Below are 25,845 nucleotides of genomic sequence, written 5' to 3'. Positions count from 1 at the left end.
TATCAAGACCCTGAAGAGGGAAAGTCTTGATAGAGGGTATACAGTAGTGCATATCTTAGCAGTTTCTATCTCATTCTTCTGCAGCAGTTAATGCAAAAAAAAAAAAAAGATCTTAGAAATAGTTTTTTACTTCTCTTGAAAAAGTAAGGTGTTTTTCTCTGGGTTTTACACAATATTCTTACAAAGAATTAAAAACAGAGTTGTTTTCTGTCATAATTTCATATTCTTTTAAGTAAGAATTACTTTTTCAGTGGCTGAAGAGCTTTCATTAATACTTAATTCTTTTTTACACTCTTTATTAACTGATTTGAGTTGCACACTTGTTGTGTGAGGAGAATTGGATGATTTAGAATAAAATTGAATAGTTTTAATCAATTTCTCTGCAAAAAATTGATTTATTTTTTATCAGTTTTTCTCTCAAAAACTGTCATATCATCTGATTTATTATCAATTGATATCATACTTTTCCTCACTGTATCCCAAGAAAGAGATTGTAAAGATTTTATTGATTTATCTTAAAAATCAATTTTAGTTTATTAGATTCTCTTCAAAAATCTAACCTAGTTACTGAACTAGTGTGAAAAAAATCAGGTGTTTTTGTCACGCTCCCGGCCGCGCCAAGGCCCCGCTGCGGTTCCACACGGCCCATCGCTTCCATGCGGATGATTCCATCCATCCCGCAGGCTGTCCGAACCGGTTTCCAACCGCCCTATGACATCATTCGGATATATCATAGGAAGATCCGATTGATGGATATGAGAACCCCGCTTCTATACAAGGTCAGCAGATTACTCTTCCTTGGCAATGAGGCGCCGCTGAGGTATCGCTCCGGCTATCCTCGCCTGTGGAATGAGAGAAGGGTATCCGCTCATTGTCTATATAGAATAGCTAGATGCTGGCTCCTCATCAAAGAAGCCAGTGATTCATTTCTTTTCTTCTACAGGAATAATATACATAAGAGTTACTGCATGCCTCATACAATCTTCTTAGTATACTAAGTACCATATCTGTGATATCCTTGCAATAACCCTGTAGCCTACAAGCTCACTATTCAAGCAAGATAGTTAAGCTCACTCATACAGCTTCTCAAACAACTATCTCTACATGACACCATCAACTAGTCACTGCTTCAGTTCTGTCATGTTACAATTCAAATCACTCAATCTGATTACACATTTGAATCAGTCAAGCTCTAACAGACTGATATGGCCTCATACACTTGCGCTGGGACTGACCTGATCTCACTCTCTGGGGGAAACACTACATCATTCCCTAGAGTGTGTACACCTCTACTCCAGCAGAAATCTGAGATTTCTGAACCTGCTGTGCACTTTGGCATGGGCCCTCCAACCGCCCTGCCACCGCCGTGGCCCCTACACACCTACATCTATCATGGAGATAGAGAGATTAAGATTGAAGATTTACTGAGATATAAGAGAAACATCTTATCTGAATTCCACAGCTTTATCTGTACTCTTGAACAGAAATTCCGCCTTAATCTGAGCCAGTATAATACTCATGAGATATAAGTAATATACACTGTCAACCTTCTTGAAGGCATCTCTGCAACTACTTGAGTCATCAAGAAGAGAGAGCTTGAGTATATCAATGCTGTCATGACTTGGGAAGAATTCAAGAACTTTCTACTGAATCAAATTGAAGATCATTACAATCACAGCTTCACAGCAGCACAGCAGTTCAACTCATTATATTAATAAGATGATGAAAATCCTTCTGATTTCAACACAAGATTTGAAGAATATTAGAAGGAATTGACTGATGATTTGAATCAATTAAAAACACAGCTTTATCTCACAAAGCTGACTCATAAAGTGCAGACAATAATATCACAGTATCAGAGTTTATTAATTAATTATACTGAGCTTGTCAATCTGACTTTCTGAATCTATTTAAATAATCAATTCTTTAAGAAAAAGACTAACAAGATCTCTTCTAAGCAATCAATGATAGAATCTAAACAGCACTATAACAGCTTCAGTATGAAGAAAGTAAAGAAGAATTCTAAGCATTCTGATTCTTCACTCACTGCAAAGAAATGCTAAAAAAGATTTGATAAAGATCTCTGTTTCAACTGTGAAGCTGATGATCACTATGTCAGTGATTATAAGAAGCTGAAGAAGAGAAGAAACTGAGAAGATATCTTCTCAAAGTTAACTTCTCTTCTGACAAATGTATTCATGAAAGATAAAGAAGAGAAAGAAAAGAATTGACAATTCTCACATCTCTGAGTTCATATTATGATCACAATGTATACTCTGAATGAGAAGATATCAGTGAGATGCCTACTTAACTCTGAGATGAATATTAACTTCATATTCTATTCCTTTTCTTTGATGAAGAATTGAAAGAAGATAGATCTGTCAGATCATGCAAAATTTATAGATGGAATGAAATATCACTGTTTTGACATAATTCAAGCAAAGTGTGTGGCTACAGACTCAGAAGAAATCTTCAAGAAGAGCAGTCTGCTTCTTCACACAGTCAATATCATAGATGAGAACATCATTCTAGATCTTCTGTGATTGAGAGAAAACAATTCTCTCATTGACTGAGTCACTCAGGTGTGATGATATCATCTCACTAATAAAGAGACAGTGATAGAGAAATCTGAAGAGTTTCATCAGAAGAATCTTGAGAAAAAGATTGAGTCAATATACTGCATAGCAGGTGATTGAGACTTGAAGATAGATGAAGAAGTCATCACCCTTGCTACAAGATTAGCAGCAGTATCTGTCATTGAAGATGAATGTATACAATGTCTCTTTATAGATTTTAAGAATGTCTTTTCAGAAAAGAAAGCAGTGAAGTTTTCTGACATCAAGATGTGACATAAGATTCATCTTGAAGATGATGCAATGATGCTGTACAGATCTCTTTACAACTTGTCTGTAAAGAAGTTGAATATTCTGTACAAATATCTTGAAGAAGCACAATCAAAGAACTGAATATATTCATCAAAGAGTTCAGCAGAGACACCTATACTCTTTGTGCTCAAGAAGAATAGTAGGCTATGTCTATGTATAGACTACAGAGGTCTCAATAAGATGATGATTAAGAATCACTATTCATTATCATTAATTAACAAGATGATCAATTGATTATCTGAAGCAAAGATGTTCTTAAAGATTGATATACAGAATATCTATCATAGAATCAGAGTTAATGAAGATGATATTTGAAAAACAGCTTTTCATATCAAGTACAGCAATTTTGAATATCTTGTTTTATCTTTTAATCTTTGTAACACTTCAGCCATCTTTTAGGTCTATATAAATGAGGCACTGCAGAGCCTTGTCAACATCTCCTGCATAGTATATCTGAACAACATTTTAATCTTCTCAAAATCAGAGAAAGAACATGATACCCATGTTCAAGAAGTGTTGAGTCACTTAAGACAGTATCAACTCTATGCAAACACTGAAAAATGCTCATTCTACATGCAGAAGATTGATTTCTTAGATTATATTATTGAGATAAATGACATTTCAATGAACAGAAGCCAGATCTCTGTCATTGAGAACTGGCCAGTGCTGCAGATGTACTGTGAGATGCAGGTGTTTCTAGAATTTATGAATTTCTATAGACAATTCATCTATACATATTCACAGATTACTGCCCCTCTTACAGATCTGTTGAAGAAAAGTGTGAAAGACAGAAAAACAGAATTATTTACTCTCACTCAAGACACTGTGCAGGCATTTACAGAATTGAAACAAGCTTTCACAGATGTCACAATGCTGAATCATTTTAATCTCAACTTACTCAGTCAGTGTGAGACTGATGCATCTGAGAATGAGATCTGTGAAATCTTTTCACAGTTGACACTGAAGGCCTTTCAATGTTAAAAGAATCAGAGAATAATCATCTCTGAGAAAACAGACAATGAATTGTCTGTGAGAGAAGGCTTTTTCACAGAGTTTATAAGATATCATGAATGAAGATCAGTGACCTTCTTCTTCAAGAAGTTATCACTCATGCAGAGAAGATATGATACTCATAATCAGAAGATATTAGTAATTGTTGAATTCTTTAAGATCTGATGACATTATCTTCAGAGTAGTAAGTACTCAGTGCAAGTTCTCACTGATCATGCAAATCTGTGTTACTTCTTGACAACAAAGAGCTTGACAGAATGTCAAGCCAGGTGAGTGAAGCTGCTTTCAGAGTATGATTTCTATATCTGATATCATTCAGATCAGCTTAACCCTGCTGACACACTGTCTAGACAGTCTGATTATAATATTGTTGATGTAGAGAAGAATTCTACAAAAGAATCTCTGTCATCACTGCAGAAGAAGCTGACTGCAGAGGATTGAGATTCTCTAAAGCTCAGAAACAGCGCTGAAGAGACAGCTGCACAACTCAGTATAGAAGATGAAAGAGAACTCAGATTCTCACAGAGAACTGACACTGAAGATCATGAGCTTCTTATATCACATCTTACAATCATTGAATTGGCAAAGAATAAAATGATCTACAACCTTTCAATCTGACTACTTTTGAAATTCATTGATGAGTTACAGAAGAGAGATGTCTCTACTGCAGCTCAAATTCAAAAGTTGAAGAAGAAAGAATCTGATTTGAACTTGAAAGAGACAGGCTCTGAGTGAGACAGTGCTGCTAAGAAATCAAGTCACTGATAACTAGAAGAATATGAACTTCTACTGCTGAATAATTCAGTCTTCATCTCTTATAGCAGAGTGATGTGTCAGAAGTTATTGAGAATTCATCATAATAATTCTCATACAGGGCACTTCAGGTTAGAGAAGACTGAGAAGCTTCTAAAATATAAATACACTTGAGACAAGCTTCAGACAGATGTCAAAGAGTATATTGAAACTTACAATGTCTGTTAAAGGATAAAGATCTCGCGGCATAAGTAATACAGTGAGTTGATATCACTGCCTGTTTCAAAGAGCTCATGACAGAATCTATCAATGAATTTCATAGTTGACCTGCTGAAGTCAATAAGAGTCAAAGAATATGACTCAATTTTGATCATTGTTGACTGCTTCACAAAGATGATTAAATATATTTCTACTCATAAAAAGATTAAAGCCTCTGAATTGACTGACCTGTTTTTAGATATCATCATTTGTGATCATAGTGCTCTGAAATTGTTGATAACAGATTGAGAATCCCTCTTCATCAGCAAATACTGATTGGCTTTTTACTATCATCTTATAATAAGATGTCTTCTCAGTATCACATTTCATCTGCAGACTGATGATCAGACTGAACATCAGAATCAGACACTAGAACAGCATCTTTAAGCATTCTATTCATATCATCAGAATGATTGACTCAAACATCTTCTGACTACTGAATTCATATATAACAATGCAAAGAATGCAACCTTAAAGATATCTTCTTTCTATGCTTGTTATGAATATAATTCTTCATTACTCAGTGACATCACAGATGACATTTCAAAGAGAGAGATAGATAGTCAGAATATTGAACAGATACAGAGAATGAAGTATTTCTCAGTGTCAGAAGTAAAAGTGAGATTGAAACTTTTGAACAAAATTCATGAGAAGGTGATGAAAAGCATTCACTGTGCTCAGAAGTGATAGATAAAATACTATAATTAAAAACATCTTTCAATGAAGTTCTCAATAGAGAATTAAGTACTACTTTCAGCAAAGAATATCAAGATAATGAGACTGTGTAAGAAGCTCAGTGAGTGATGACTAGAACCTTTCTCAGTAATAAGAGTAGTGAGTAAGCAGGCATATGAGTTAAAATTACTCACAGGATTGAAATCAATTCATTCTGTTTTTCACATTTTCTATTTAAAGCTCTATAAGTAACACTCTGAGATGAAGCCATCTTGACTGAATGACATCAAGATTAAGAGTGATATCAAATATCTTATGAAGAAAATATTGAACAAGTGAATATATTATGATAAGCTTCAATACCTCATCAAATGAGAAGAATATTCATTGTCAGAGAATTCATGAGAACTGCTTAAGCATTTGAAAAATGCTGAGAAAGAGATTGCAAGCTATAAGACAGCTAGTAGAGATCATCTTATTACACATCAGAGACATTGAGTAAGAAATACTGCTTGAAGACTTCTTATTTTTCTCAAAGAGTTTTTTAAAGATAATCTCACAGTAATGAGTCAGTATCTTGTAGACTCTGTAGCACTCTTCTTCTATTTTTCTCTCAAAGAATTTTTTAGAAGTTTAATAAGACTACACAAGTGTAAAATTCCTGAAGTGATTAATAAGAAAAGAAAGAGATATTTGAAACTAATAAAAAGATTAATATTAATCAATTCACAGACTGCTGCTAATCTAATGAGACTGCAGCTCACTGAAAAAGTAAAAAGAGAGAATCTCAGAGTCTACTCATCAATAATCACACTCTCATTAAACTCATTCTTCACTGTTGAAGTCTTCAGCACTGATATCTTTGTCTGCTGAGAAGTTAGCACTGCAGTACTGCAGAAGAGCAGAAGAAATGTATAAAATATCAACTTATCAACTTATAAAGCATCTCAGTTATCTGTTTCAATTGAAGTGAGATTCTCTTTAATCAGTGATTGATCTTCACAGCACTTTTAACAGCAGTGCTGACTGACTTCTTCTTGAGATCAGTCATTCTGAGATGTTTTTTCATCTCAGAGACTCACACTTTCACCTTCTTTTACAGATGAGTAAGAGAGATCTTCTCAGTCTTGATGAAATTCATCAATGCTTAAAGCTCTGAGACTCTCACTCTGTACTGCTTAAGTATCTAGACTTCTTATCAGAACTGACACAATATCTTTCTGTGAGATAATACTTACAGAGAGACAGAAGTTGTTGTTACAGATATAACAGAAATAATGAAAGTGAGAGAAGAGACAGATGTATAAAATTCCTCTCTTCTTCAGCTGCTTAATACAGTGCAGACAAGTAGTGATGCTGATCAGAGACTGCATCAGAGTCTTTTCACAGAGAGAAGACAAAGAAATCACAGGACTCTGCAGACTCAACTCAGCAGCATTCTGAGCAGGGCTCAGGCATGCTGTGAGAGAGGAACTATAGATTGAGCTCCTCAGAGTCACTGTTCCCAGAATCAAGCTCTCTCTGGGTTTCTCTCTGAATAACCACACAGGGTCATACATCACTGTATTGGCTGGGGAGGGGGGCGGCGTCGCAATGGTGATGGGGGGGACAGAGAACAGACTGAACACAGACACATCAGTCAGCAGAAGGGATGACACTTCACTGCAGGGCATGGCAACTTTCACTGCAGCTGCAAGAGAAGCAGGAGAAGATGTGACAATGAAAGCAGTGCTTCTGTAGCTCATTGACACCACTGCCTCCAACCTGGCTTTCTTGACAGCCACAGAGGCCGCCGCCGCATCACAAAGATGTTTGTTACTCACTAGAAAATGTTAGAATAAGCCCTTGATTGTCCTTCAAGAATGATACTCTCATGCACTCACTATTACAATTGAGGGGGAGAAAAAGAAAAATGTTTCACAGAGAAGAGAATCTTTTTGAAAAATCCTGTCACTACTGTTAGCTTTGTCTCTAAAAACACATCACTTTTGCAGAGAATTTCATATGTAGAATGAAATATGTTGAAAGATCTGCAAGTCACTTGTTAATTATATTTTTCATCTTTCAAATTGATATATAAGAAACCCACTTACAACACATTTGATTTGAACAAAGATAAGAAAAGAAAGACCTACACAGTTAGCAGAAAAACTCATCTATTTCTTTGTGTCACATGCAGCACACACACTGTCAATCAGTTGACAATCATTGCTATACAACAAAGATAATTCCTAATTCAGTAATCTTGAGAGCATAGAGACTATGCTCTTAAAGAGAAGGGCATTGTCACACTCCCAGCTGTGCCAAGGCCTCACTGCAGTTTCACACAGCTCATTGCTTTCATGCAGATGATTTCATTCATTTCACAGACTGTCTGAACCAGTTTTCAACTGCTCTATGACATTATTCAGATATATCATAGAAAGATTCAATTGATGAATATGAGAACCTCACTTCTATACAAGGTCAGCAGATTACTCTTTCTTGGTAATGAGGCACTGCTGAGATATTGCTCTGGCTATTCTCACCTGTGAAATGAGAGAAGGGTATCCACTCATTGTCTATATAGAATAGCTAGATGCTGGCTTCTCATCAAAGAAGCCAGCAATTCATTTCTTTTCTTCTACAGGAATAATATACACAAGAGTTACTGTGTGTCTCATACAATCTTCTTAGTATACTAAGTACCATATCTGTGATATCCTCGCAATAACTCTGTAGCCTATGAGCTCACTATTCAAGCAAGATAGTCAAGCCCACTCATACAGCTTTTCAAACAACTACCTCTACATGACGCCGCCGACTAGCCACCGCTTCGGTTCCGCCATGTTACAGTTTTATACACAAAAGTCTTTTATTCTTCTTTTGAAACAGTCTGACCAACTTTTCAATTGAAAACAGACTTAGAAATATCTCAATTGAAACAGTCTGACCAACTTTTCATTGAGTGAAAACAATGAGTTCAAAAATACACTCAGTTGATGTGGAAAAAGATGCTTTCTCAAATGCTATTCCTGAGATTGAAATTCTGAAGAGAAGAAAGAAAGAAGAAATAGAGAAACAACAAGTTCTTGAAATACAGAAACTTGAAAAAGCAAGCAAGATTCTTGGAAAGCAGTGTCTGAGTGAGATGAATGAAGAAGTTCTGTTAATTCTTCATGCTCAGGCCAGACAACTACAGGAGGTGATCAAGTTCAAACTTGGAATCTCAAACACAGTTCAAAAAACCTTGAAAATTCCTAGTACAATCACTGACTCTTCATCTTACTCTTCTTCTTTCTTTCTTCCTACTTCTTCTTCTTCTTTGAATCAGAAGAAAACATATGCTCAAGCAGCTGAATCTGCTGTCTCTAAACCTGCTGTCTCAAAACCTGCTCAAAATCCTGAGAAAACTGAGAAGAATACTGCTCATGCCTCTATTCATAGAAAAGTGAAAAAGAAAATGCAAAAAGAGAAAAACTTCCAAATCTCTAGAAATAGAAGACTCATTCTCAAAGTCTCAAACCAGAACATTCTGCAAAGAAACAAGCTAAACTCAAATCTCATTTTCAGAATCAGAAATGAAATTAATCAGCAGTTCTTTTCTCAGTTGATGACTGATATTGAAGTTCAAAAACCAGTTATAGCTTCAATTGAGCCATCATTCTTTGAAAACTCTATTATTCTGACTACAATGCCTGAATTCAGTGCTGAATTCCTTATTCAGAATGAGAATCTCTGGAAGTCAGCAGTAGAATCATTGCTAAACACAACAATTCTATCTGAAAGAGATGAAAAGTGAGGCAAATTCATTCTTCATGATATTTCAGTTGAAATTTTTGACTGTGAAGAAGAAATGCTACTTCTCAAAAATGAATTGGAAGAATACAACTTCATTCAACTGAGAAAGGAGCCTGTATGGCTAAATTCAATTGAGTTCAGACAAAGCAGGAGAAATGCCTCTGTTCTAGTATATACAAAAACACTTGAACAGTCAAAGATCTCTGAAGTAAGAGTAGCAGGTTTGAAAATGAGAGTTCATGAATACAAAGACTCAAGAATGAATCTCAAAGCTCAAACACAGTGTTCAAACTGTCAAAGATATGGACACTTTGCAATCTCATGTTTTAGAGACTCAAAATGTGCATTCTGTGCCAGAGATCACAAAACTAGTGAGCATAAATGTGAAACATGCTCAAAAAGAGGTGAAATTTGTCAACATACTCTGCTTAAGTGCTCTAATTGCAAAGAAAAACATGCATCTAGCTCAAAAGAATGTATGTTTGCTTCTAGAACTCAAAAGAACTGGAGAAAAGATGAAGCTCAAAGTCAATCTAGAACTGAAGAGAAGAGTCAAGCCAGTAAACTCACAACTGCAAGCTCAAAAAGAAGAAACTCTCAATTATCTAAGTCTTCAAACTTCAATTCTCCAGCAAAATGTAAACAGAATTTGAATCCTCAAACTCCTGTTAAGATTAGAGAATTGAGAAATGACTCTGATGATAAACTAGATATAATGCAAGCAGTTGAGATTCCTACTTTTCAGAACAGTTATAATCTACTATCTGATAATAGTGATTAGATTCTTCTCTACTCTCTTTTAGTATGAATATACAACAAAAACAACAAAAAAAGTTTAAAAACTCTTCAAAAATCACATTTATTCAAAATAATGTGGATAGAAACTCAAATTGCATTTATTCTTGTCTTCAAATTGCATTTGAATAAAAAGTTGATTTTATACTGCTTCAGGAGCCGAATTTTGATGCTGAGCAAAAATATGTCATTTCTCATTCAAGCTACTACTGCTTTTTACCTCAAAAGTCTGAGATAAAGTCAAGAGTAGTGATCTATGGAAGAAAGAGATCAAGATATCAATTTAATCTAAGATTTGATATCATGTCTGACCCTGATATTCTGGTGGGTGATATTATAGATAAAGAAAATGAGTTTGATACTATACAGCTCATAAATATCTATAATGAAAAGTCATTGAAGGAAAATAACAATACCTGGACAATTGATAGAGGATTTCTGAACATAACTCCATCAAGAAACTCTATAATTGCAGGAGATTTCAATGCACATCATCTCTGGTGGAATTCAGAATGCAAGAGAGCAGTGAGGGCTGATAATCTGATTGAATGAACCTTTGAGCATTCAATAGATTTGGTTAATAAGTCTGATCAACAAACATTCTTTAGAAAAGGCATGAAACAGAAGTCTATTATAGATCTAACATTCATGTCACAAAATCTAATGGAAAGAAGACTTGTAAACTGGTTTATTGATTCAAATGAGACATCAGGATCAGGTCATGAGATTATTCAATTTGATATTGAACTGAGTGAAAAACAAATGAGTGAAAATCCTCTTCTCTCTAATCAGTATAACTTTGAAAAAGCTGATTGGAAAGCAGTTGAAGAAAGCATAAAACTGTTAAAATCTGAAAGACAGAATGAGCTATATTGGAATTCTGGTCAAGATATCTCAAATGAAATGCTTGAGAATAGAGTGAAGCTTATTACATCTATCATTCTAACAAGTGTTAGAGATAATATTCTAAAAAGAAAATCTTCTGAGTATTCAAAACCTTGGTGGAATGAGAATATCTCATCTAAAAGAAAAGAATTAGCTACTGCTAGAAGGGATTGGAAGAATGATGTAATATCTGATGAAGAGTTCAAAACTGTCAGAAATGAATATTTTTCAGATATTAAAAGAGCTAAAACAGACTGCTGGAATAAATTTCTTGAAGAAGCACAAGGGAAGGAAGTTTTTAAAGCTTTTAACTATACTAAAACAAGAAGTGTAGCAAAACTTCCAGCTCTAGAATATGAGTTTCAGAATGAATCATATACAGCAAACTCTTTTGAGGAAAAATGTCAAGCTTTCATGAGAATTCTCTTTCAGAACTCACCAGATTCAGATTCAGATTCAGAGGAAGAGAATATATCACTTCTCAACTACATTGATGAAAATGACTGGGAATGGCCTGATCTTACACAAGATGAATTAGAGTCAGCTATCTTCTCAAGTTCTGTTAAAACTGCTGCAGGTCCTGATTCAATTAATCACTTGATTATTCAAAATACATATTCCTACTTAAAGAATGAATATTTTGAGCTCTTTTTCAATCTCTTGAAAAATGGATATCATCCTGAATGCTGGAGAGAAGCCACTGGAGTGATTCTTGCAAAACCTAATAGAAAAACTTCAATTCCTAAGTCATATAGAGTAATATCTCTATTGAACTGTTTAGGAAAGGTTTTAGAAAAGATAATAGCTACTCGACTATCTTTTATAAGCTCTATAGATGATTCTCTTTTATTCAGTGAACAAATGAGAGGTAGAAAACAGTGTTCTGCAATTGACACTGTTCTCTCAGTTGTTCATGATATTCAAATAGCAAAGCATGAGGGTCTGGTCTCAACTGCAGTTTTTATTGATATAAAAGAAGCATTTGATCATGTTTCAAAGTCAAAGTTAATTCAGACATTGAAGATATTAAAACTGCCACTTTCCCTAATAAAATGGGTTAACTGTTTCATGTCTAAAAGAATTATACGACTCTTCTTTGATGGAATGAAACAAGACAAGACTGAGATAAAAATAGGAGTACCACAGGGGTCTCCAATCTCACCCATTTTATTTGCAATATACACTGCATATCTATTCAAAAATAGAAATATGAGAATAGTGCGATCTCCGAGTTATGTGGATGATATTGGTCTTGTCTACAGCTCAAAAACTATCAAAGAGAATTTGAAAGTAATTGAAGAAGCTGCAAAGGAAATCTTTGTTAGAGCAGATATCAATCAAATTCAATTTGATATGGATAAAACTGAGTTAATTCATTTCTTTCCTAGATTCAATGAGAAAGAACTATCTCTAACTCTTTTAAATAGAGAGATTAAACCCAGTGTAAATGTCAAATGGTTAGAAGTATGGTTAAACTCCAAGTTGAATTTTAAATATCACATTCAACAAAGAACTGTCAAGGCAGAAAGACTATTGAACAACATAATCAGACTATCAAATACAGAGAGGGGTCTATCCTTCCAGGCTATGAGACAGTTATATATAGCCTGTATTACATCAGTAGCTGATTATGGAGTTCAAGTTTGATGGAATAATCAAGGGAATTTCACTGAACTCTTTCAAAGTCTGCAAAACAGAGCCTTGAGAAGAATTCTGGGAGCATTTAAATCATCTCCTATTAAAGCAATGGAAATTGAAGCTTCAATTCCTCCTCCTACTATTAGATTTGAAAAGGCCTGTATGAACTATGCTCTGAGAGTTGTAAAGATGAGCTCAAATCATATAATCAGAGAAAGAGTCTCTTCTTCATTTCCACCAATTAACTCTGGAAATGAACTGGATTGGAATAGATTTCTTGATTGGAATGAAAATAATTCTTCAAAGAAAATGCCTTCTCAACTGTACAGACTATGCTCTCTGATTAAAAATCAATTTTCTTCTTTAAATGTTGAAAAAGTTGATCATGAGAAGTTATCTCCCTGGAGAAAAAAGCTTGAATCTCTTATAGACTTACAAATAAGTGAACTATCAAAAGAGAAAGAATATGAACAGCATTTGAAGAGAATTTCTACAATCAATATAAAAGACTCTATTCTGATTTATTCAGATGGCTCAAAAAATGAGAACTTGAATAGATTGGGCGCAGGCATTGCTTATACTGAAGATAATATTAATTTTATCTCAGATTTCTGGAATCTAGGCTCTGAATGTGAAGTCTTTGATGCTGAACTATTTGCAATAGTGAAAGCTTTCAAACTCATTGAAATAAAATCTCATAAAAGAGGAAATTGTTTGAAAGAGGCATGGATATTCTCTGATAGTCAAGCTGCTTTAAAAAGACTTAGAAATAGTCAGATTCATAATGGTCAAATGAATCTTGAACTGATCTTAAACTCTGTTTTAAAAATTCAAGAGAGAAGAACATCAAAGCTGAGAATTCATCTGCACTGGGTTCCTGCTCATATGAATATTCATGGCAATGAATTGGCTGATTCAGCTGCAAAAAAGGGTGCAGAATTAAGCAGATCTATTCAAAAAATTGTGTCCTGGTCTTTTATAAAGAGAAAAATAAAAGAATCTTGTTTAGACAAGTGGAATGAAAGCTGGCAGAAACAAAAGAAGAGTATACATTATTCAAGATTTGAAACAAAACCCAAGTGGAAATCTTGTTCAATTAAATGTAAAAAGAAAATATTCTCATCTATAATACAGCTGAAACTAGGACATGGCTATTTCAAATCTTACATACAAAGATTTGATGATAGATTTGACTCAATAGAATGCTCATTCTGCAATACAAATGAGAATCCTGAGCATATTATAATGCACTGTGCATTATACAATAGTCTCAGAGCCAGATTGAAAGAGAAGTATGATCTAAATCAATTAAATATGAGATTCTTATTCTCAACTGAGACAGGAATTAAATACTTAATAGACTTTCTATCAGAAACTCAAGCAGCTACAAGAAAATGGCTAAATTCAGAATTATCTGAATATGAAGAGAAGGAAATCAATCAGATATAGTCTGTTAAAACAGCTATACACTCTCTTTTAAGAATTTGTTTTGTTATAGTCTCTCTTTACTTTTTCTTTTTCTGTATCTTTTCCTTTCAATTTCTTTCTATCTATCTATTTAATGTGTCTATCTTTGAGACTGTGTTCTTTCTCTCTTTTCTTTTGTCATGATATTGTCAAATGGTTTCAAAGTATCAAAAGATGTTAAAACACTGCAATTTGTAAACAGTTTTTGTATTCTGAGCTGGAATTTTCTGATTTTGCATATCTGAAATTGATGAATGTACAATAGTTAACTTTACAGACATAGAAAAAACCCTGAGAACTAAAGTTCTCAGGTAGATGTCATAGTCTCTGACTGCATACATCTATAATTGAAGAATAATAATAATAATAATAGTATTCTATTCATATTATCAGAATAATTAACTCAAACATCTTCTGACTGCTGAATTCATATATAACAATATAAAGAATACAATCTTAAAGATATCTTCTTTCTATGCTTATTATGAATATAATTCTTTATTACTCAGTGACATCACAGACAACATTTCAAAGAGAGAAATAGACAGTCAGAATATCAGATAGATACAGAGAACAGAGTATTTCTCAGTGTTAGAAGTAAAAGTAAGATTGAAACTTTTGAATAAAATTCATGAGAAGATGATGAAAAGCATTCACTATACTCAGAAGTGATAGATAAAATACTATAATTAAAAATATCTTCTGATGAAGTTCTTAATAGAGAATCAAGTGCTACTTTTAATAAAGAATATTAAGATAATAAGACTGTGTAAGAAGCTCAGTGAGTGATAACTAGAACTTTTCTCAGTAATAAGAGTAATGAGTAAGCAGATATATAAGTTAAAATTACTTATGAAATTGAAATTAATTCATTCTGTTTTTCATATTTTCTATTTGAAACTCTATAAGTAACACTTCAGAGCAGAGCTATCTCAGCTGAATAATATTGAGATTGAGAGTGATACTGAATATCTTATGAAGAAAATATTAAATAAGTGAATATATTATAGTAAGCTTCAATATCTTATTAAATAAGAAGATTATTTATCATCAGAGAATTCATGAAAATTACTTAAGCATTTAAAAAATACTGAGAAAGAGATTGCAATCTATAAGACAGCTAGTAGAGATCATCTCATTACATATCAGAGATGTTAAATAAGAAATACTGCTTAAGACTTCTCATTTTTCTCAAAGAGTTTTTTTAGAGATAATCTTATAGTGATGAGCTGATATCTTATAGACTCTATAGCACTCTTCTTCTATTTTCTCTCAAAGAGTTTTTAGAAGTTTAATAAGACTATACAAGTGTAAAATTTCTGAAGCAGTTAGAGAAAAGAAATATTGAAAATTAATAAAAAGATTAATATTATTAATCTGCAGATCACTGCTATTCTAATAGAGCTATAGCTCACTGAAAAAGTAAAAAGAGAGATCAGAGTCTACTCATCAATAACTATATTCTCATTAAACTTATTCTTCACTGTTAAAGTCTCTAGCACTGATATCTTTGTCTGCTGAGAAGTTAGTACTGTGACACTGTAGAAGAGTATACTGCAGAAGAGTATAAGAGATACTGAAAGTATTAACTTATTAACTTATAAAGTATCTCAGTCATCTACTTTAACTGAAGTGAGATTCTCTTTAATCAGTAATTGATCTCTGTGATACTTTTAATGATGATACTGACTAATCTCTTCTTAAGATCAGTTATTCTAAGGTGTTTTTTCATCTCAGAGATTCACACTTTCATCTTCTTTTATAGATAAGTAAGAGAGATCTTCTCAGTCTTGATAAAATCTGTCAATACTTAAAGCTTCAAGACTCTCACTCTGTACTGCTTAAGTATCTAAACTTCTTATCAGAACTGACATAACATCTTTCTGTGAAGTGATACTTACAGAGAGATAGAAGTTGTTATTACAGATATAATAGAAATAATAGAAGTGAGAGAAGAGATAGATGTATAAAATCCCTCTCTTCTACAGCTGCTTGACACAGTATAGACAAGTAGCAGTGTCAGTCAGAGACTGCACTGAAGCCTTCTTACAGAGAGAAGATGAAGAAATCACAGAACTCTGTGAACTCAACTCAGCAGTATTCTGAGCAGAGCTCAGATATGCTGTAAAAGAAGAACTACAGATTGAGCTTCTCAGAGTCACTGTCTCTGAAATCAAGCTCTTTCCAGATTTCTCTCTGAATGATCACACAGGGTCATACATCACTGTATTAGCTGAGGGGGGAGGCAGCGTCACAACAGCAGTAGAGAGAGTGAGAAATAGACTGAATATGAACAAACTGATCAGCAGAAGAGACAACACCTCACTGCAAGACACAGTGACTATCACCACAGCTGCAAAAGAAGCAGGAGAAGAAGAAGGTATGATAATGAGAGCAGTGCTCCCGCGGCTCATTGACATCATCATCTTCACCTTCAACCTGGCTTTCTTAGTGGCTACAGAGGCCGCTGCTGCATCACAAAGACATTTATTATTCACTAGAAAATGTCAGAATAAGCCCTTGATTGTTCTTCAAGAATGATACTCTTATACACTCACTGTTGCAATTGAGAAGAAGAAAAAGAAAAATGTTTCATAGAGAAGAGAATCTTTTCAAAAAATCCTGTCATTACTGTTAGCTTTGTCTCTAAAACACATCACTTTTACAGAGAATTTTATATATAGAATGAAATATATTAAGAGATCTGTAAGTCACTTATTAATTATATTTTCCACATTTTAAATCAATATATAAGAAACTCACTTATCACATATTTAGTTTGAATGATGATAAGAAAAGAAAGATCTACACAGTCAGCAGAAAAACTCATCTATTTCTTTATATCACACACAGTATATACACTGTTAATTGATTGATAATCATTGCTATATAACAAAGATAATTTCTAATTCAGTAATCTTGAGAGTATAGAGACTATACTTTTAAAGAAGAGAGTATTATCACACTCTCAGTCATGTCAAGACTTCATTGCAGTTTCATATGACTTATTACTTTCATGTGAATAATTTCATCTTATCTGAATCAGTTTTCAATCACTCTATGACATTATTCAGATGTATCATAGAAAGATTCAATTGATGAATATAAGAATCTTACTTTTATATGAGATCAGCAGATTACTCTTTCTTAATAATAAGACATCACTGAGGTATTACTCTGGCTATTCTTGCTTATAAAATAAGAGAAGAGTATTCACTCATTATCTATATAGAATAGCTAGATACTGACTCTCTATCAAAGAAGTCAGTGATTCATTTTACTTTTACTGAAATATATACAAGAGTTACTGCATGTCTTATACAATCTTCTTAGTATACTAAGTACTATATCTGTGATATTCTTGCAATAATCTTGTAGCCTATGAGCTTGCTATTCAAGCAAGATAGTCAAGCTCACTTATACAGCTTCTTAAACAACTATCTCTACATAACACTGCTGACTAGTCACTGCTTCGGTTCCGCACGTTACATTCTAGTAGTTAACAGTATATATCATATCAAGCTGCAAACATCTGAATAATTGCCTGCGAGCACTTATTCTTACATTTCAAGCTCAGTCAGTCAGCAATCACCTGTTATGACTGAAAGAACTAGAAACTTGTATACTTCAATCTCTGTGAACTCTACTGCAGATACTCAGAAGCAGTCATCTGAATCATGAATAACTTTCATGAAAGAAGTCTCAGAGAACTTATTAATCACTCACAGAATATTATTCTCTATATCTCAGACAGAGAAACTCTTCAAACTTATAAATAAATCAATCTCAGTGAAGAATATTCTTGAGCATCTCTTACAGAATTAAGCTATTTTTCTATAAGAAATGCTTACTGTCTGTAAACACTCTCAAACTGAGTCTCTAGACATAATCTTTAGAGATACTCACAAACTGAAAAGAAACTTTCTTAAGCTGTAATCACTTAAGATTATCTATTAAATCATAATCTATAAAAGTTTTTATGAGTTTGCATTTGAAATTGACTTATAAGTCTGACTGTGTGATATGAAAGATGAAGAAGCTGTCATCTATACAATAACAGACCTCTATTACACTGAAGTCAAGAACTAGCTGAATTATCTAGAGAATAATTATGAGAGATTTCACTGATCTGTTCTCAAGATCTATCTAGAGAATAAGTTAAGAGACTCTGTGAGCTGAACAGAGAACATCTGAATCATGATTATCAATATTAGAAAAAGAGGTGAGAAATCTGATAAAGACTACTCACAGCACTTCATGAAATTGTGATATGAATTGAAACCTGTGAAAACAGGGCTCTGAAATAAGACCTGAATAATGATGTTTGTGAAGAGACTAAATAAAGACATGCAGAATAAACTCATTAAGTAAGACTCTAAGCTCTTGACTCTGAAGAAACTGATGACTCTTATTCACTGCTTACAGATCACTGTGAGAGTCACAGACTTATGAAGAGTGAATCACTGACTGACTCTGTGAGAATCAGAACAACAGAGAACAGATTTATCAGAAAAAGATGATAAGATATAGAGAGATTCATATCTGACTGCTGAGCAGAGAGAAAGAGCTTCACAAGCTTCTGTAAACAGAGTGTATAACAGAGAGATCAAGAAAAAGAGACTCTGTTTTATCTATTCTAAATCAGAACATCTCTGTGCAAACTGTTCAGACAAATCAAAATAGAAATTTAAGAAGTCACAGACAGAGTCAGTAACAGCCTTCTTAAGAGTCTTAAAGCTGATATCTGAATCTGTTACTTCTTCAATAAAAATACTTGCTTATAAAGAGAGACTGTGTCATAATACTGCTATCTCACAAGTATAAGAAGTATTAATGAACTCAGAATCTCAGGTCACTGTAATATCTCTAAAGCTCATAGAGTAGATGAGCTGAAAGATGAAAACTGAGAATCTGCTCTTGTAATAAGCAGAGTGTGAGAACTCAGATCTGAGAGCTGAGAGACTTATAAGAGTTATCTTTGAATTGTAAGATCTCTCTGAAATCTGAAGAAAATTTGCAGAAACTGTGATTATCATGAACATCACAGATGACATGTACTTGAGACTTGTATAACTTTAAAGACATAATTTATATATAGCTGTCTGCAAGTCAGATTTATACTTCTGATCAGTATTGATAGACTCACTTATAAAGATAGAATCAGTTGATGCTGCAGAGTTAATCAGAGAAGATAAGCTCATTTATATAATGACTTTATAAGTGTCTGAGAATCTCACAGTTATGAAAACTGAGCTTCAGATACTAGAGAAATACTGAGACCTTGCAGAGATGTTCAGCTCAGTAAAGACAGCTGAGCTTCTTTCTCATCATAAGAAGAATCTGATAATAGATTTGATAGAAGAGTAGAAACTCTTCTGAGAATCAATCTATAAGCTCTCTTATTATAAGACAGAGATCTTGTGAATCTATATAAAGAAGAATCTGAAGAATGACTTCATCTGATCTTCACAGGCCTCTGCAGAAGTCTCTGTGATGTTTATAAAGAAGAAGAATAAAGATCTCAGATTGTATATAGACTACTATAATCTGAACTTCAAGATAATAAAGAGCTGCTACTCTCTATCTCTGATTGAGAATATGATCAACTGTCTCACAGAAGCTGTCATATTCATACAACTGAATATAATCAATATATATACACAGCTGTGAATATAATCTGAGAATGAATAAAAGACTGTCTTTAGAACTGCACTGAGATTATTTGAATATCTAGTGATGTCTTTTAATCTGACTAATACTCTTATAATATTTCAGTCTTTCATTAATAAAATACTTCATGCATATCTGAATGTCTTTATAATAATATATCTGAATGATGTAATGATGTACTTTATAAAGAAGAAAGAACATACTGAGCATGTATAAAGTATGTTAAAGATCTTAGATGAGGCAGAACTGTATATTAAGTTTACAAAGTGCAACTTCAGTGCTCACTGAATTAATTTCCTAGAATATATAATCACTACAGATGATATTCAGATGAAATCTTCATAAGTTAAGACTATTCTATTATGACTGAAGTTAACTAGTATTTATGAGATTCAGATCTTTCTGAGCTTTGTGAATTTCTATAGATAGTTTATCTTTGTATTTATAAGAATCTTCTTAGCTCTTACAGATATACTGAAGAATGAAAATAAGAAAAAGTCATTCTGTAAATAAAGAATGAAAAGATTGTTAAGAAGAGAGAACTATGAGAACTTTCTTATCTCAGAAGCTTATAAGGTCTTTATAAGATTGAAACAGATATTTATAAATACAGTAATACTGTTTCACTTTGATCTCTTGCTCTTAATCAGATTGAAGACAGATATCTTCTTCTTTATAATTTCAGAAATAGTCTCATAACTACAGTTAAATGAGAACTGAGTTTCAGTGATCTTTTTCTCACAGAAAATGTAATCTACAGAGATCAACTATAGCATTTATAATCAGAAGCTTCTTATAATAGTGAAATTCTTTCATCACTGATATCACTACTTTGAGAGTCTTGTAACAGTGATTACTGTTAGAACTGATTATAACAGCTTATAATAGTTTACTTCAATTAAGAAACTCTCACAGTAGCAGATTCACTGAGCTCAGAGACTGAGTGAGTTCTGATTCAAGATAGAATATATTAAGAGAACTAAGAACTCAGTGAACAGACTCTCTCACAGATCAGACTATGTTAAGAAGATCAGAGTAACAGATATAGAGAGACTAGAGAAGATAGAAAAGCTTCACAGAATGCTCAGACTGAGTGTTATAAAGAGATTGACTGAAGAGTCTCTCAATTCTCTGTGAGAGAAGAGAAAAGAGAGAGAAGAGAAGTCTGTATAACTACTCTTTATAATACTGAGAGTTAACACTCTGAGAATCTTTATGAGAATTCTTGAAGAGAGTATCTATAATCTGAAGAGTTTGCAGACTTTAAGAAGTACTGCAGAAGATCTGATGTAAGAAAAAACAGAGTATAAGTCTTTATAAGATCTTCTATTCAGATTGTCTGAACTGTAACTGAAGAATGAATATACTCAGTATATTCAGAAACTGCTCATAACAGAAATCAATCCTGCAGAAATAAAGAATTGAAGAGACTTAAATAATCTCTTACAAAGAGAGAGTCAGATTTATATACTTATGAATGAGTTTCTATATATAGAACTTATTAAAAGATATTATAACTCTTCTCTAGTGAGTCATTTTACAGATATTAGAACTTATAAGTTGCTTATAAGAAAATACTTCTGACTGAAGATGTGAGAACTTGTGAAGAAGATAGTAAATTCTTATACTATTTATCAGAGTTCATGAATAGTGTGATTTAGATTATATGAAGAACTTACTTCTCTACTCATTTCATAAGAATCTTGAGAACAGTTAGAAATGAATACTCTTGTAAGTCTCTCTGAAAGTAAGAACATATATAATACCTGCTTTGACAGTGTGCTGATGATAGTGAATTACTTTATCAAGATAACACACTTTATACTCACTTATAAGAACTTAAAGTCAAAGAATTTAACTTACATCTTTATCTGCAATGTGATTCAGTTGCATGAATTGTCTGTGAATATTATTTTAAACAGAGAATTAATCTTCACAGAAGAGTTCTGATCTGATCTGATAACTATATTAAAGATCTTATAAGATTTAAGCATGACTTTTTATTAATAGACAGATAATCAGATAGAATATTTAATGAGTATATTAAAACAGTATCTGCAGTGCTTTATCAATTACAATCAGAATGACTGAGTGTATTGATTATCACTCATGAAGTTTATATACAACAACTCAAAGCATATCAGTACAGATAAAACTCTCTTTGAGATACTCACTGAAACTTATCTGTGAATAATCTTGATAAATCTGTGAGAGTATACTATAGAGTGTGATGATATCTGTGAACAGACTGAGAGAATTCAGAATATCTGAGAGAAAGCTCATAAATTCTTGAGAAAGACTTAAGAGTATCAGAAGAGATACTATAACTTCAAGCATATTATAAAAAGTTTCAAGAAAGATGATAGAGTCTGACTGAGTCTAGAAAATATTATCATATAAAGACCTAGTAAGAAGCTCAATCTCTTATGAACAGAGTCTTATAAGATTATAGAGAAAGTTAGCTTATAATTTTATAGATTGAAACTATTATCTGAGTTATAGATATATAATGTTTTTCATGTCTCTTTACTTTATAAATATAAGAAATTCTCAGAAGAGAATTCTGTGACTCATCACTCTGTCTATGAAGTACTAGAGAGTGAAAGAGAATATCAGATTAAAGAAATTATTGACTCAGAGAAGTGAGATTATAAGCTCTGATTCAAGATTCAGTGATAAGAGTATTCTGATAAGATGAATAAGTTCACTTGAAAATTATTCAGACAGATAAGATATCTGTAGAAACTGAGATATAACTTTCATATTATAAATTCTGATAAGTCAGAATAATATAATCTTCACTAAGAACCTGATTATGATAAAGATATTAATACTGTTATTTACAAACTCTAGTTTATAAGATAATGAGTTTCTACTGAGATGAACAGTCTGCAGTGTATATAAGAGAAGAAGAAATCATATTCTTATTAAGCTAAAAAATAAGAAAATAAACAGAGCTGTGAACACAATTTGAAGATTAATAAAGAAAAAACAAAGAAAATCTAAACTTATACTCTCAACACTTATAACACTTAATTTTCTCACAACTATCAATTTTCTTCTTTAAAGAAGTAGAAAGTATCATATCTGTAATACAGACAATTGTTATATTTGATATGAAGACTGTTAGAAATGCATAGACTTCAGAGAAGCTGAATATCAGAGTATATATAGTTGTAACAGAGTCTTAAAGACTGATCATCTGTGTATGTAATCAGATACTTCTCATGAAGCTGTATTTACTCTCTCAGTTATACTGAAGTATTCAACTCAGAAATAATTAAGATATGAAGAGAGAGCTCATCTGCTCAGATTAACTCTTATTATGAATTCATAACATTCACATTGTCTTAATTACCTGAATTTTACAAGTACTCAGAAACTCATCTCTCATTGATAATGAAATTGCAGAAATGCACTGCAGTGTGAGAATCATTGATAGAAAATCTAGACATATTTACATATGTCTGATCAGTGATTGTGCAGGTAGAGAGAGAATAATTATAGACCTGCAGAGCTGTAGAAGACACTGATAACACAGAGAGCTTTATAAGAACTATTAGCTAGAGTCTGTAAAAAATTACTTATGAGAAGACTTACAGCAAAGAGAGAGACTGCACTGCTTGAAGTCAGAGACTGATCTGAGAGAGACAGAGAGTTAACTGCTGACTTGAAAATCAGATACAGTGATAGAGCTGAGAGAGATAAAGATACAGTTATAAGCAGCAGCATCTCTGCTTTATCAGCTGATAAAAAGTAATCAGAGAAGTTATAGAGATACTCATGAGAAGCTTGACAGCAGTCAGATATTATTGTAAAGATATTGAAATTGAAAAATTTTTATTCTTGAGAAGTTCTTGAATTAATATGTGAATATTATCAGAAACACTCTCTCTCTATTATCTGAGTGAAAACACTTCATGAATAAACAGAGATACTCACAGTTTATAAGAATGAAAGCTGTTACAGAAAAAGAGAAAAGAAGATAAGATTCTGTAGACAGATCTGAAATATTTATACTACTTTAGAGAGATTTACTTACACTGTAAGTAATCTCACAGAATAATCAGATCAATCTAGTAAATAAGAGTGATTATAAATCACAGATCTGAATCTTTCTATATAACTATAAAGAGTAATTGTAGACTGTGAATATCTTGATTCTATAATTTTACAGAGTTGATGAAAGAATGAAAAATTCCTTATAATTCTACAGTGTTAAAGAACAATGATTTATAAGAATAAGTAAAAGATTAACTTATGAATATTTCTCTTTAATAAGAGTAATCTTACAGAGAGTGATTCATCTGCAAGATGAATCTGTATAATGATTATACAAGAATCTTATGAAAATGATTAAGAGTCAACTGAAATTCTTCTGTATAAAAGATATGAGATAAATCTATGTGATAGTCAGAGAAGAATCTGTAAATTATAAAGAATTTTATGAAATAAGAAACTGAGTGATAGACTCTTTTCTCTTCACAGTAATAAGAGATTTTTTCTCACTGAGATTTTTTATAGATATGAAGAATTTTTAGTGAGTATCACTGCAGTGCTGAGCTGACTATGAAGTTACTCAGTGAAAGACTTTACAGATGAAGTCTTAGAGAGAGAGAGATATATAAGAAATCTCACTTCTCACAGATTCTTTATCTCTATTTCTATCTCTTATATAATTAATAGAGCTAGCAGCTCTTGACTACACACAACTATATAGACTGAAGTTCATGAATACTATTTACAACTCAGCTTGAATGCTATTATACATTTAACCTCTATATTTTATCTTTCTATCATGAATACTTCTAGTAGTTAACAGTACATATCACGCCAAGCTGCAAACACTCAAATAATCGCCTGTGAGCACTTATTCTTACATGTAAACAGACTAGCACTTCTGAATAATATTCACTTCTTTGAGCCTAGCATCTGTGATACCTGCTATCTTTTTTCAATATTATTTTTTTCTTCTCTGTGAATGCATTCTTTTAAATAGAGAGACTGTGATATGCTTTCACTCTCTATTTAAGTTAATTCTCTATTCAGCTCTAGCTTCTGCTTTATTTCTTACTATTTTCTGAAGCTTCTGCTTCTATCTTCTCTCTCTGCTCTTTTCTTCATATGCAATTACTTCTTCTATGAGAGCTTTTACTTCTTCTCTATAGAGTCTTCATTCTTTTCTTCATATGCAATTACTTCTTCTATAAGAGTATTTACTTCTTCTCTACAGAGTCTCTGTTCTTCTCTTCATAGATAATCACTTCTTCTACAAGAGCTAATCTCTATAGAACAATCACTGTATATATAAGAGTGTACACTCATCTCTCATCTTTAAGAGAATAAGACAAGTTTTTACTCTTATATCTGACTCTACGTAGCAGTGTACGCTACAATTATAGTAATAAAAATAGATTTAATCTATATATTTAAGTAATTAATAATTGATTGAAAATCAGTTAATAATCAATTCAGTATTATTATTAAATTCAAGAATAATTTCAGTATTAAATTGATTTTAAATTGATTTTAAATTGATTTTAAATTGATTCTAAATTGATTATAGTAATAAAAATAGATTTAATCTATATATTTAAGTAATTAATAATTGATTAAAAATCAGTTAATAATCAATTCAGTATTATTATTAAATTCAAGAATAATTTCAGTATTAAATTGATTTTAAATTGATTTTAAATTGATTTTAAATTGATTCTGAATTGATTATAGTAATAAAAATAGATTTAATCTATATATTTAAGTAATTAATAATTGATTGAAAATCAGTTAATAATCAATTCAGTATTATTATTAAATTCAAGAATAATTTCAGTATTAAATTAATTTTGAATTGATTTTAAATTAATTAAGAATTGATTATAGAATTGATGATAAATAATTGAGTGGTTTCAAATTACAAGAAAAGATGTATTGAGCGAGGTCAGGTAGTGACACGGGTCACATTTGCGAGGTCAGCTTACATAATGAGGTCAAGTGACGTACTTAGTAAGATCAAGTTTTCTGCTTT

The 25,845-nt window shown here is 32.4% G+C and overlaps 2 protein-coding genes across 2 annotated transcripts; both read left to right on the top strand.

Moving 5' to 3' along the window:
* Positions 1–8,538: 8,538 nt before the first annotated feature.
* BDCG_16402 (uncharacterized protein) lies at positions 8,539–9,363 on the top strand (the record flags this gene model as incomplete). The annotated part of the gene is made up of 2 exons (XM_045425643.1): positions 8,539–8,766; positions 8,896–9,363. 2 exons carry the CDS (start codon positions 8,539–8,541, stop codon positions 9,361–9,363), a joined length of 696 nt encoding a protein of 231 aa, XP_045279694.1.
* Positions 9,364–9,664: 301 nt separating this feature from the next.
* On the top strand, positions 9,665–10,143 carry BDCG_16401 (uncharacterized protein; the record flags this gene model as incomplete). Its single annotated transcript, XM_045425642.1, has 2 exons — positions 9,665–9,838; positions 9,865–10,143. The coding sequence occupies 2 exons, from the start codon at positions 9,665–9,667 to the stop codon at positions 10,141–10,143; spliced, it is 453 nt and encodes a 150-aa protein (XP_045279693.1).
* Positions 10,144–25,845: the final 15,702 nt, after the last annotated feature.

This window comes from Blastomyces dermatitidis (assembly GCF_000003525.1).
Source record: "Blastomyces dermatitidis ER-3 genomic scaffold supercont1.2, whole genome shotgun sequence".
Lineage (NCBI taxonomy): Eukaryota > Fungi > Ascomycota > Eurotiomycetes > Onygenales > Ajellomycetaceae > Blastomyces > Blastomyces dermatitidis.
The sequence above is the reverse complement of the archived record's forward strand: the minus strand, read 5'-3'. Positions and strand labels throughout refer to the sequence as shown.